The sequence below is a fragment of the Palaemon carinicauda genome, chromosome 18 (genome assembly GCF_036898095.1).
Source record: "Palaemon carinicauda isolate YSFRI2023 chromosome 18, ASM3689809v2, whole genome shotgun sequence".
NCBI classification, from domain to species: Eukaryota; Metazoa; Arthropoda; class Malacostraca; order Decapoda; family Palaemonidae; genus Palaemon; species Palaemon carinicauda.
In genome coordinates this window covers 84302138-84316951 of record NC_090742.1, presented here as the reverse complement: position 1 = coordinate 84316951, position 14814 = coordinate 84302138, and the positions used below count along the sequence as shown (strand labels likewise).

General features: G+C 32.8%; 1 protein-coding gene across 1 annotated transcript in view; it reads left to right on the top strand.

The window, feature by feature from the left end:
- Positions 1–14814, top strand: part of LOC137657125 (aminopeptidase N-like) — an 18137-nt gene continuing 3323 nt past the window's right edge. The window contains exons 1-16 of the mRNA XM_068391484.1: positions 1–240; positions 410–904; positions 1375–1580; positions 1758–1913; positions 3483–3613; positions 4811–4991; positions 5279–5459; positions 5798–5954; positions 6346–6427; positions 6751–6934; positions 7250–7583; positions 8181–8323; positions 9469–9659; positions 13385–13552; positions 13995–14138; positions 14424–14505. Of these exons, the coding sequence (XP_068247585.1) occupies positions 106–240; positions 410–904; positions 1375–1580; positions 1758–1913; positions 3483–3613; positions 4811–4991; positions 5279–5459; positions 5798–5954; positions 6346–6427; positions 6751–6934; positions 7250–7583; positions 8181–8323; positions 9469–9659; positions 13385–13552; positions 13995–14138; positions 14424–14505 (2970 nt within the window). The 5' untranslated portion in view covers positions 1–105. The remainder of the gene's footprint in view (positions 241–409; positions 905–1374; positions 1581–1757; positions 1914–3482; positions 3614–4810; positions 4992–5278; positions 5460–5797; positions 5955–6345; positions 6428–6750; positions 6935–7249; positions 7584–8180; positions 8324–9468; positions 9660–13384; positions 13553–13994; positions 14139–14423; positions 14506–14814) is intronic.

Genomic DNA, 14814 nt, shown 5'->3' with positions numbered 1-14814 from the left:
GTTAGGCGACAAAATATTGTATGCATCTTTGAAAGAGACGAGGAAAAACTTTGGTTTTGAAAGACAGGAAAAATTCGAGGATTTTTGTTCTTTATGAAATAGAGAATGATTCTTCAAAGTAGATGGTATCTATTCCTGGTACCGATGCAAGTGCTTTACATGGTGAATACCTCTCCAACACAATGGTTTCCTGATCGTGTACCAAGCAAGTTTTGGCATGGCATAGCATCAGTATCAAAGGTAGGCTATTAGCGTAACTGCAGGCAATAGTATTTGATATTTGTTGTCTTATATTTCTGTCAGGTTTATCTTAACCTTGATATACTTATCGAACAAGATTAAATATCATTAAGAGAATTTGTGTAAACTTATAAACTATGCATACAAATTTCTAATCCTTCCCTTGTAGGATGACGTTGTGGCTGTTAATGCTATTAATGAGATTGGAAGGTCAGATTTAGAAAGCAGGGAAACCACAGAATTAGACCCAGAGAAGACTGGTGCAACTATTGTGCAATACATCGTCAAGGATGAAGTACCCGATAACTCTTTAAAGGAAGGACCCTCTTCACTCGAAACTGAAAACTATGAACCAACAACATTATTCAGTTGGCTGACAGAAGGGACGACGGAAGCTTCATTGCTAGAGGATATTGAAGAAACAACACCGAATTCCGCCTTAGAAACAGTTGTAAGAGACAAAGAAGGAGAACTTTCAGATGAAATGGATATTAGATTGCCGGATACCATAAGACCCTTGCATTATACAATAAAGATTCAGCCTTTCATTCATGGTAACTTGAGCATACATGGCCTTGTTGAAATTGATATCGAGGTCTTGAAGAATACGTCTGAAATTACTCTCCATTCAGCTGATATACAATGCATCTACCACACAGTCACGGTAGGCGTAGATCATTGTTTTCTTAATCTTATTTTATAACCTTTTCAGAATAATATAAGTTTTGTTCGTCTTTGAAAATATTACGTCTGTCAACCTGTCATCACCGAAAGATATAAAATGATAACTAAAATTTTAAGAACACTCGAGTCTCTTAATACCACTGGATTTATTTTTCCAGTTATTAAGTAGAGATATCTCGCCTTTCTTATGTCTGGTTATCTTCCATTAACTTCGAGATATCTTACATTAGCCTACTGTTTTTGACATGTGAAATGATTTTCATTAGGGTATAGTAAAGATCAAATTACCCACAGCTTTTTATTTCTTTTCTCAGTAAAATAATATTTCCTTCTATAATTAACAATTTCAAAACATCATTTCCTGACAATATCTAGTTTTCAGTCATCATCGTAATTATTAAAACCATCGCCAATTCCGTTGTATAATTACAATCCTTATATTTCACGTAGATATCACCACTGGATGATGATGACGTGTCTCCACAAGTTGTGATGATCGTTGTGGAACCAAATCGACAGTTCCTGACTGCTACGCTGAATGGATCATTAACTGCGGGGAAAAAGTACCGATATTCCATGTACTACATCGCCACATTAACTAAAGAAGCTAAAGGCTTTTTCATGTCTACCTATACAGAAAGTGACGGTAAGATAAAGTAAGTGATATCAAGTAAAGATACGATATTTGTTAGGAAATTACTCTGAAGAACTTATTTTAAAAGACTGAAGGATCTACTGTATATCTAATATCTACATATTGGTGTAAGCTATGATCAAACAAAAATCATAGGAAAAGAGAAAATTAATAATCAGATGAACACTTTTACCATCAGGCGTGCTGCAGCAACGATTTTTCAGCCAACACATGCTCGACGGGCATTCCCTTGTTTCGATGAGCCAGCACTGAAGGCCACCTTCGATATCGTCTTGTTTAGAGAGCGTAATATGACAGCAATTTCGAACATGCCACTACGCCAAACATCTAATTCGTAAGAACATCTGGGGCTTTTTGTAAAAACTCTTATTATTATTATTATTATTATTATTATTATTATTATTATTATTATTATTATTATTATCATTATTATTATTATTATTACTAGCTAAGCTACAACCCTAGTTGGAAAAGCAGGCTGCTGTAGGCCCAAGGGCTCCACCAGAGAGGAAAGGAAATAAGGAAATTAACAAACTACAAGAGCAGTAATGAACAATTAAAACAAAATATTTCAAGAACAGTAATAACATTAAAATAAATCTTTCATGTACAGTATAAACTATAAAAATCTCGAAAAAAAAGAAAAAATTAAAAAAAAGAGAAATAAGATAGAATAGTGCGCCCGAGTGTACCCTCATGCAAGAGAACTCTACCCCAAGACAGTGATTACTCAAGAATCTTTCATGTGTTTATATACCGTACGTCCTAGTAACAGGTAAATTCATTAATGGCATGAAATATGTTAGGCAGGTTCAGATCGCCATTAATATTTTGTTTATGGTTTTTATAAAGTTACTTCTACCAAGTTAACTTCCCGGATGTCCTGTTGACATTTATTTGGCCTTGTCACCAATTTTATGTCTGATCTGTTTATTTCATTTCTATTATATCTTCATGATAAAACATGCTCTCCATTGAGGTAAAAGCCTTATGATTTTGGAAGAACTATGGTGTTTTGTTTATAAAGATCCTTACCCCATTTACCTCAATATCTTTATTTTCAAGTCTTTAAGCTCTAGGACATCTTAAATTCTATGGAAAATAGACACAGCAAGGGAGAATGATCTCCAGGTTTGTTGGATCATACCCTGATACAAAGTCACAAAATCAGTAATCTATACTACTTTTTATTATAGGCAAAATGACTTTAGATTGTCTGAACCCAGGACGCATATTTTGTCAGTAACCGCAGTTTCAAGAAGTTAAATATCTCTTTGGAAAATATTTGTTCTGCTCCTATATCCCGTGATTAAGGCACAGAAAGGATTAATCTATATATAATACAGAGACTCGTGTGGATTAGGACCTCTAAATACTATAGGGAACGGGTGTTGAAATATACATGAACTGAATTTTAATAAATCTACAGTATTACTACCACTATAACTGTCCAAGTGGACTAAAATGAAATTGCTATTTGTTTAAACTAATTTAGTTTTTAATACTAGCTTATAGCAAACTTAGTTATCTGTCGCAGAACATAATTATCCACTTAAAGTTTTGGCTAAAAGTATTACACGGATCCAACTTTATCGATTTGTTATTCATATGCGAAACATCTCCCTGATAGGAAAGTTTTGTTGACATTTCCTAAGGACTAAAGAACGCTCTTATATCCTATGATATCTTATCAAGCAATCTGACATCAGCTCTCTGAGTATTCTTATTGAACAAGAGACTCAACATTAACGAGGTTAATTGTGCTGAGCGTTTATAAGGTTTATACTCTCCATTGGGTTTTGTACTGAAAGTTACAGTAATTATTATAAAATTATCATAAGAAAATTGAAAAAAGTGTTTGAATTAGGTTGCACCTATATCAAAATTGCTTTGCACATTTCAGAAAAGAACAAGAAGGGTGGTTAGTAGATGAGTTTGAAACTACACCACCAATGTCAACTTACCTCGTGATTTTCGTCATTGCGGAAATAGAAAGCGTCGCCAGCACTAATAATGATGGAATCCCTATTCGAGGTAAATGCATATTTCGCTGAGTATCAATAAAACAGTAAACGCTGTTGTGTACGGACTACAGGTTTGTCCTTCACCTGAGTTTGTTTGACGAGTAAACAGTGGAGTTTCTGTTACTTTGAACCTTTAAGACAAGATAAACTGTAACTCTTCTGTAATTTAGCTCGAAAAAGTTAATTGAATCTTTAAAGTAAAAAACGACGTGTAATATTGCAATACAAAATGACCCAATATGTTTCTTTGGGTTTTTAACTCATATTTTTTCTTTCTTTCAAGAATTCATACATTTACTTCATCAAAAAATAGAAGAAATCTGAAGAGCAGATTCTGCATTAATTGTAACATTACTATATTGCATCCAAATGTTGAAAGCAGTAAATGAAGGTCATAACATTCAAAAAGGCAAAACAACCAGAAAATACAAATTTTATGTATACTTACTCATATTCTCGAAATTTAGGAATTGGTTCTGTTTTTCTGTGAAATATCACAGCCAACACAAATACTTGACTCTCGATGTCTCAATTCTAACTTATAGTATCTGAATTAAAGGTGTCATGGAGTGATTTGAAACACTGTGTCATATAATTGGAGTAATTCGTTGTAATACGAAAACAGTTATTGTGTTGAACGACCGAAGGGCCTCATAAAAATAAATCTTATTGATCAATTACAAATAATTTTGATATTTCAAAAAACGTTGCTGATTTTTTTCCATCTTTATTATAATATAATAGCTTTTTATATTTTTTATCTGTTATTTACTGTTTACTAGTGCACACAGCAAACATTATGGGAGACTCCCGCCAATATATGGTAATGACCATGAAAACAAAACCGGAATTTTTAGTAGCAGGAAATTTTTTTCATAAGATTTTGGTGTTTTCATTGTATATCCAGCATACCCCAAAGGACAAAACAATTTCCTTGTAACTCCATATGACAATATGTTCCTGAACAGATGTACTAAAAAAATGTATGAAGAGTATATTTGTAATTTATCACCTCTCCCAGAATACGTTTAAGGAGAACGCTAATGTATGGCAATACTTTTTGAAAAGTATTTCAAGAAATAGCATTCTGACACCTATAGAAATCTGGATAGGTTGGAGTTTGTTATCAATTGATGAGTACGAATATTTATGTTTTCCAAACTGACGACAGTAAATATAGTCATACATCCCCTAAATCTCTTTCCAGTATGGGCAAGAAATGAAGTCATCCATCAGACAAAGTTTGCATTACAGCTAACAGAGAAGACTCACGCTTTTTTCGAAGACATGTTCAATATATCCTATCCTCTACCAAAACTTGATGTTGTTGCTGTCCCTAGTGGTTTATCTATGGCTTTCGAAGGGTGGGGTGCCATTCTGGTTTATGAGTGAGTTGCATTTGTTCATGTTTAAAAATAATTTTTATGGATTCTCATAAGAATTAAAATAGATCATCTTTCCAATTGTTACAGTAACCATTATCCTTTATTAATATTTTGTTTAACAGCAGATATCAAGAAGGAGAAAGTCAATCCAAAGATTAAGATGATTTGATTCGTGAAATTCTAAAGTTCTAGATGTTTCTGCTATTAGAACGATTAATAATTTTTTTGCAATAGCTGTAAGTTGAACTTAATTATATTGATTTATGACTAATCCAATTTTGAAATTCTAGTGAAGCAGCGTCTCTTTTGGCCAATTCGTCAACGATTTCTCATCGGAATAATGTTGGAAGGATCTTAGCTCATGAAATTGCACATCAGTGGTTTGGAAATTTAGTTACTCCTCATTGGTGGACAGATCTTTGGTTGAATGAAGGTTTTGCCTCTTACATGGAAAATGTTGCTTTAGCATGCGTAAGTAGCCGAGCTACTAGTAAAATGTATAGGTTGTTTGCCATTGAAAGGCCTTGATGGCTTAAGTTGAGTACATCTAGAATATATATAACTCACGGTTTTGACGTTAAGAAATTATAAATTTTCTGGTACACTGAAAATTACTGTTAATTTATCTGAGAGACATTTGGACCTTACCCAGCATGTGCTTCTGATTACATCCTTGAAATTGATATGCATCTTGAATAATCTTAGTTTACCAAGTAATTCTGGCAATAATTGTACCTCTAATAATTCTATCGAGCCATTGGAAAAATTTCCTTTTGGCAAAATGATAATTCTAGGTTTTATGTTTTCAGATTAAACCCGAATGGAACGTGGAAACCGAACAGGTATTGAAGGATTTGCATGAAGTTATGCGATTGGACAGCCAACTCAACTCTCATCCTGTGAGCGTTCCAGTCTACCATCCAGATGAAATATCGAAGATATTTGATAGAATATCTTACGAAAAGGGTAATTAATTTTTTCAGAAACATCTACAAATTTTACGTGTGAATGTTGAGTTAGCTATATAGGATCTACACACTTCCTAACTAAACTTTATGAGAATGGGTTATTTAGCTGTCTAAAAATGATAAATTGCTTGACGGAAGACTTCTACAGTAATGGAAAATACATTCCTAAAGAAATCTATCATCCTTCTCAAAATTACTATAGACTAATCTTGAACCAATCTATAATAAAGATGGCGTAAATGATTAAAGCAATCAATGAAATCAATAAAATCAAAGATATTCATGACATGGAAAAATGGTGAAAAATCTCTAATCTCTAATTTTGACTTCTGCACCTAATATATTTCCTATTAACTATATTCTATAATAAAACCATTTATCTATAACAGGTTCTTCGATCATAAGAATGATGAAACATTTCCTTACTGAAGAGACCTTCAAAAAGGGTATATTCAGCTTTCTCAGTGACCAGTAAGTAATATATTTCTCTTCCATGTAAACAACAAATAAGACTCACCAAACTTTGATTTAATTTAGATTTAATATTCCCTATTAATAAACCATGTTGAGATCAAAGATTTTGCTCAAACCCAAAAGGACAGAACACTTTTAATCGATCATGACTTGATCACATATGGTGATTAATATAAATTTTATATCATATGGAATGATGGGCTTCACTTTTTAATTAGGCTTTTTGAAATTTCGAAGATTTTTTTCCAAAATATACTTTCTCTTTATGAAAGGAGAGGCTTGTTTAGAAATTTATGCTTTCTCGTCTTTCGCATGTATAGCAAATTCGGTTCTGCTACCCAAGATGACCTTTGGGAGTCTTTGTCGAGAGCTGGTCATGAGGATGGAGTCTTACCTAGGAATCTAACAGTAAAAGCCATCATGGATTCTTGGACCTTACTGATGGGATATCCTGTAATCAGTGTCATCAGGAACGTGGATGGCACTCAAGCTGAAGTGTCTCAGGTTGGGAGAAGTTATTCGAGATCTAGTATTAAGATATTTCATTCAATTGAGCAAAATTTCATCAACAGTAATATCTTTGAATGTTTAGGATTTGAGTTACCTCTGTTGTTTTGATTTTACTTCTTGGGAAAATTTGAAAGATATTGGTATCTGAAGTTGATTTCTACAAGGAAAAATATACTTAAATATACTTAAATATACTTAAAAAATATACTTGAAACTGTTTACCACCAGGATCTATCTTATCATTATCTTCATGACTGTTATAATCATCATTAATTGCGTCATTATTAATTCACTTACTAATTTACCCAGGAACGTTTTATACTATCAAGAAACGAAAGTACTGGCGAGCATGACTATAAATGGTGGGTGCCGCTAAGGTACACCACGCAAGTCAAGCCAAACTTTACCAGCACAGATTCACTCATCTGGTTGAAAAACTCAAGTTCCAGTACTGTTGTCAGTGACCTCCCAGATAAGGACCATTGGGTAATCTTCAATCTCCAACAAACTGGGTTTTACAGAGTCCATTATGATGACAACAACTGGGATTTGCTTAACCAGCAATTACTAAGTGATCATGAAGTTATTGATGTTGTTAACCGAGCACAAGTAATTGATGATATTTTCAATTTGGCCCTCTCTGGTGAGTTGAGCAGGATGAATCTCTCTCTCTCTCTCTCTCTCTCTCTCTCTCTCTCTCTCTCTCTCTCTCTCTCTTTTTAATGCAAGCATATAAACATACATACACACATACAATATGTATATCTGTACATAATTACATACACACGCACGTGTATATATATATATATATATATATATATATATATATATATATATATATATATATATATATATATATATATATACACACATATATATATATATACACATATTTAGTACACATACACACACATATATATATATATATATGTATATATATACATATATATATACATTATATATATATATATATATATATATATATATATATATATATATACATTTATATTTTGATTGCAAATTTAGTGTGGAATCACTAGATCAGAACTCCCTATTGTCTACACGTTTCAATATCTTTGATAAGAAAATATGATAATATGATAAAAATATGATAATATGATAATGACCTTTTATCTCTGATGGTACATTACAATGCTTTTAAAATACATATGTAATCTAATATACAAATCCCTTCATCTATCATAAAAATTCCCATTGATAGAAAATTCCTACATTTCAGGGAAAGCCTCCTACGCCAAGGCTTTAAATATGACTACATATTTACAAAAGGAAATGGAGCTGCCGGTTTGGAACACATTATTTGAAAACATTAATTACATGAACGCCATGTTGTCGAACACGGATGTCCACGACGAACTCAAGGTACAAAGTTATCATAAACGTTCTTTTTATTTAAGGAAATTAGGGAGGCAATTACGTTCTTATTTCTTTTGCATTTCTCAACCTAAACAACAAATGATATTTTTCTCGGACTGTTTACCTTGTAAAAATAACCTCTTTCCATTTGATCTGACATGTGTAAGACTGTCTCCCTAGTGGGGAAATTCTAATTGTATCAGTCATTCACTTCTGTTGTTGCATTTCCCCTATAGACAACTGTAATTGTCTTAATCAATGATAATCTTCTGGAAATATTAAAATGAGAAAGTGAGGTAAAGCTTTTGATTTATAATTTACACGTATGACCTAAATTTACATAGATTGTAGTTTTATTTTTATGCATGCCGTATGTATTTTGGTTGAATGGTAGCTAAGGGCACTCAGCACATTTGGTTTAAATAATGGAAGTATGTTTGCCGCTAGTGGTGGCTGCTTAGCTACATCTGTTGACACATTTAACGGTTTTACTGCGTTGGTAACCATATAGCCGATGTAACTATGCCCTGGACTGTGCCGTAGCCTGCATACCACGGTCTTCTACATTTTCAACTTGGAGTTGTCTTGCTAGAGGTTTTATTTTCTAACTGATTTATCTGCCCATTTCTTAAATCTTTTTATCCAGTTATATTTATTGCCATTTGCTATCAGTTTTTATTTCAATACTGTAGTGTTTCTCAAGTTTTTCTTGTCTTAGCTTTTCCATACGATGGAAGCTTGCATTTCTTTAGCCTGTTTCCTTAAGATAATATAAATAGCAATAGCAAAGATAACAAAAACAACAACAACAACAACAACAACAATAATAATAATAATAATAATAATAATAATAATAATAATAATAATAATAATAATAATAATAATAATAATAATAATAATAATATATTCAAGAAAATCTCATAAGTATAAACTTTTTTTGAACTTTATTGGTATCATATATAAAGAAGCTTATTTGATAAATAAGATATTTTAAGGAAGGTATCTTTGTTTCACTTTTGCTGGGTAGTAATACCTAGACATTTCAAATTTTGATAAGATGAATATTTATATTAGAAGAACAGAAATTCAGATACGTAAAAATTCTAAATTCTAATTCAGCAGAAGAGAAAGTAATATTTTCTAATTTTCAGAATTACATATTGTCACTACTAGAACCCCTGTTTGCCCAATTGGGGTTCGAAAACCCCCTTTCATCGAATTTCTGGCATGAAATGAAAAATCCTGAACTTACTCATTGGGCCTGCGAATTGGGTCATGTCTACTGTGTGGAGGGGGCCAAAGAACTCTACAAAACATGGATGCTTGACCCTCAGCATAATCAGTTAGTTTCTTTTATTACTAATTCTTTAGATTATATAGAATTACTATAAAGATTAATATCAAATGGTATGAAAGTAAGGGCATGTTAGGTAGTTGTAGAATATACCTTAATGTAATTGGCAAACTAGCAAAAGAATATAATGATTCTCATTTGGAAATGTTACTGCAGTTCAATCTTATGTGGGCTTACATTACTAACATACTGACACTTAGAGTTTCAAATATCCATATATGAAAGATGACAGTTTTACAACGATATTAGATAATGGCTGCGGCTCCAAACAATTAACTAGAAATAAATGCAGCTTCACTCCATTACCTTCAATTTACTGGTCGAGCAATAATATCTAGATCTAGGTTTGATCCTGGGGCTTAAGGCCTCTCAGTCAGGTTTTGTTGTTTATTACTTCTTACAGCATTCATAATGCAATTATGCTCTTCTTGATCTTTAAAGATTGCCAAGGCTGGTAACTCTGATTGTATATATATATATATATATATATATATATATATATATATATATACAGGGTATATATATATATATATATATATATATATATATATATATATATATATATATATATATATATCATCTCCTCCTAAGCCTATTGACGCAAAGGGCATCAGATGGATTTCGCCAGTTGTCTCTATCTTGAGCTTTTAAATCAATACTTCTCCATTCATCATCTCCTCCTACACGCTTCATAGTCCTCAGCCATATAGGCTTGGGTCTTCCAACCCTTCTAGTGATTTGTGGAGCCCAGTTGAAAGTTTGGTGAACTAATATCTCTTGGTGGGTGCGAAGATCATGTCCAAACTATCTCCATTTACCCCTCACCATGATCTCATCCACACATGGTACTTGGGTAATCTCTCTGAAAGTTTCATTTCTAATCCTGTCCTGCCATTTAACTCCCAATATTCTTCTGAAGGCTTTGTTCTCAAATCTACAAAATCTGTTGGATATTGTTTCATTGTCATACCACGACTCATGTCAATACAGTAACACCGATCTCACTAAACTATTATATAGTCTGATTTTCTATAATAATTTCAGGCAATTTTATTTCCAAATTTTATTTAACCTTGCCCTTGTCTGGCTTGCTTTTTTCAATCTTTCATTGCACTCCAATTCTAAAGACTCCGTATTAGAGATCATAGGTCCTAAACATTTAAATGATTCTACCTTATTAATCCTATCTTATTCCAATGATATTTGATCTTCCATTGCATATTCCGTTCTCATCATCTCTGTCTTTCTTCTATTTATCTTGAGCCCAACCTCATGAAATATTTCATACATTCTGTTAAGCAAGCTTTGCAAGTCCTTTGGCATTTTGCTAATAAGGGCAGCGTCATCAGCATAATCTAGGTCTGCAAATTTCCTGTCACCAATCCAGTCCAATCCTTCTCCGCCATCCCCAATTGTTCTGTGTATTACAAAATCATGAGGAGGATAAACAACATAGGTGACAACACATTCCCTCGGAGTTCTCCACTATTCACTGGAAATTCATTTGGTAGGACTCCATTAATATTAACTTTGCACCTGCTATGCTCATGAACAGACTTAATCAAATTTACATATCTAAGAGAAACTCCATAGTAACAAAGGCCTCTCCACAAAATGGATCGGTGCACACTATCAAAGGATATTTCATAGTCCATAAATGCCATCAAAAATGGATATCTATATTCTACACATCACCACACAACATGGCTTAAAATGAAAATTTGGTTAGTACAACTTCTACCCTTCCGAAATCCTGCATGTTCATCTCTCAGCTTTTCATCAATCTTTCTCTCCAGTCTCTTTAGAATGAGCATAATATATATTTTCATGGTAAATGACGTAAGTGTGATGTTTCTGTAATTATTGCAATCAGTCAGATATCATTTTTTTTGGCACTTCTAGCTCCCATTCATCAGGTTTTGCCTCTTCACGTCACATTCTACAAAATAATCTTGTAAGTATTTTGGGTCACTTTATTTTCGGCCAAAATCATCTCAGCAGTTATTCCATCGTATCCAGGGGCTTTCCATCTCTTGAGTTCTTAAATAGCAGCTTCGACTTCAAACACATTGAATTCATTCATGAGCACACCAAGGTATTCCACAGCTTCAGGTATATTAATCAAATTATTCCCTTCGTTTCTCCCATTCATGATCTCACTAAAGTGTTCCATCCAACATTGCCTTTCTTCATCTTCTGTTGTTATAAAAGATCCATCTCTCTTTTTAATAGGTATATGCTTCTCCTTTCTTGCCACAGTAGAGATTTCATTAATAATTCTATGAGAAATTCTTACACCATAGCCACTCCCTGAATTCATAGCTTTGTCAACCTCATTTGCTTTCCTGTCTATATATATATATATATATATATATATATATATATATATATATATGTATATGTATACAGTATATATATATATATATATATATATATATATATATATATATATATATATATATATATATATCATCAAAACATTAAAATTGAACAATAGTTCAATTATCAATTTCCCCTTATTTTTGCGAATACCAAAAATCTCTTCCTAATCCTTTTCAAGAACCTTTATTTGCTACTTCCTTGCTTTGATTTTGCCACGGCAAATCATCCATTAAATTTACTCTCAAATACCTATATGAATCAAATTTTTCTATTCGTCTACAGTCTTTCAGCCTGAAACAACATACTGTACATCATTCCTTCTACATGGTTTTTATTTACCTTAATAATGTTACTATTGCTCATATCTAATATTATCTGTCTATTCTTGCAAACACTTTCCAAAGCTTCCAACCAGTACTTTATCCTCTGCGACCATCAAATCTTATGTTTGTGTCCAAGACACCCTACGTCATACTGTACCATAAGGAACTAAGTAAGGGTTTCACTGATCCAATTACATGTCGTTTTAAACTATTATTATTATTATTATTATTATTATTATTATCATTATTATTATTATAAGCTAAACTACAACCCTACTTGTAAAAGCAGAATACTATAAGCACAAGGGCTCCAACAGGAAAAAAATAGTCTAGTGAGGAATGGAAATAAGAAATAAGCTACAAGAGAAGTAATGAACAATTGAATTGAAATATGTTAAGAACAGTAACAACATAAATTTAAATCTCTCATATATTAACTATAACAAAATCTAAAGAAAACAAGCTGAAGAGTAATAATATAGGATAGTGTACCCGAGTGTACCCTCAAGCAAGAAAACTCTACCCCAAGACAGTGGAAGGCCATGGTACAGAGGTTATGGCACTAACCAAGACTAGCTGCTTACCACAACTAAAGAGTCTCTTCTACCCTCTCTAAGAGGAAAGTAGCCACTGAGCAATTAAAGTGCTGTAGTTGACCCCTTGAACACAGAAAAATTGTTTGACAATCTCAGTGTTGTCAGGTGTATGAGGACAGAGGAGAATGTGGAAAGAATAGGCCAGACTAATCGGTGTAAATGTAGGTAAAGGAAAAATGAACTGTAACCAGAGAGAGAGAGAGAGAGAGAGAGAGAGAGAGAGAGAGAGAGAGAGAGAGATCTAATGTAGTATTGTCTGGCCAGTCAAAGGAGCCAATAAATCTCTGGCGGTAGTATCTCAGCAGGTGGCTGGTGTCCTGGCCAACTTACTATTTTCATGTTTAGGTCTGTTTATTAACTTTATATTGAGAATACAGCTTTGTATTAACTTTAAGGTACTTTTCCATTTCAGACTTGCTTCATCATATATGAAACTAGTTTGCTGCACTGCTATTGCCCATGGTGGGCAACAAGAATGGGAGTTTGCATGGCAACAATTCAAGGAAATTGAAGGTAATGATCAGAAAGACAATCTGATTAAGGCATTGAGCTGCAATAAGGATTTTACTCTCAAGGACAGGTAAGTTTGACGGCATTAGCACCTAAGGTATATAAGGGAAAGTTACAGTGTACTTATTTGCTCCAAGTAGTTTTACTAGCTCACTGCTAAGCTTCTACTTACGATGACTGTAGGACAGCAAATTGTCCTAAACATGGTAGAGAAACACGACTTTGTATTACTTTTTCAAAAGGACAAATGTGTCAACATAAGAGCTTTAACATATGCGATGGTAACCCTTTCCTAAATACCCTATTTAATTAAAAGATTCTACCTGGTAATTACCTATTTTCCAATCATAAAATAGTATGTAATAAATCTATTTTATAATCTTGGGTGTCGTAATTATCGCGGACTAAAAATATTGTCTACGAGAAGAATGGAACTAGATAATGTTGATATAATAAAATCTAAGTTTTCCATCAAAAAGGTAATATATCAATAATTATTTTCAACCCGACAGGTACCTCAATTTATCAATCTATTCAGCGAACGAGATTCGAAGTCATGATTCCTATATGATTTTGGATTCAATGGCGTCAAGGCCTGGCAAACAAAAGATACTCTGGGATTTCTGTCGTCAGCATTGGTCCAAACTCCAGTCTATGTAAGTTACAAGTGTCTTTCAAACTATTTCTGCTTCAGATGCATTCTTTTTATTATTGATAAACACATAGTTATGTAACAATATCCTTCATCCATTATAAAAACAGAATACAAAGAACCAATTAATAGGTGTTCTATAATTCTCGTCATATACAAGCTTCAATAGAAATCTCGTATTTTCATCCCTGTTAGTGAGTAGACATTGTTTATCAAATTGGCAAAGTTTTACAATAAGTTTCCAGTATATATTCTTATGTTCCTTTATATCAAAATATTTTTTAATTAGGTTTGGTTATCAGTATGATGCAACGGAAGCTATTATGCTTATTGCTACAAAATATTTCAACAACGAAGAGGAGTTAAATGAGGTAAGACTATAATATTTTTTTTAATCAAGAGCTACTTGATGTAGATAAAGGTTTGGGACTAATTAGTGATTAGGCTTTATATTCTCTCAACATTGAATTAAAGATTTTTTGTTGCAACGACTTTAAAAGTAAAATATGCATATTTTCATTGCTTTTTTGTTACTCAAACCTATCAAATTCAAGCTGTAAAGATTTTTTTCAAATGTTAAAATGTATATCGTTGAGTACAATATATGTTGACCTGTGACCCCGCTCTCGAAAGAAAAAAAATATACTATTAGTAGAGCGGTAAAACTTCTTGAAAAGAAA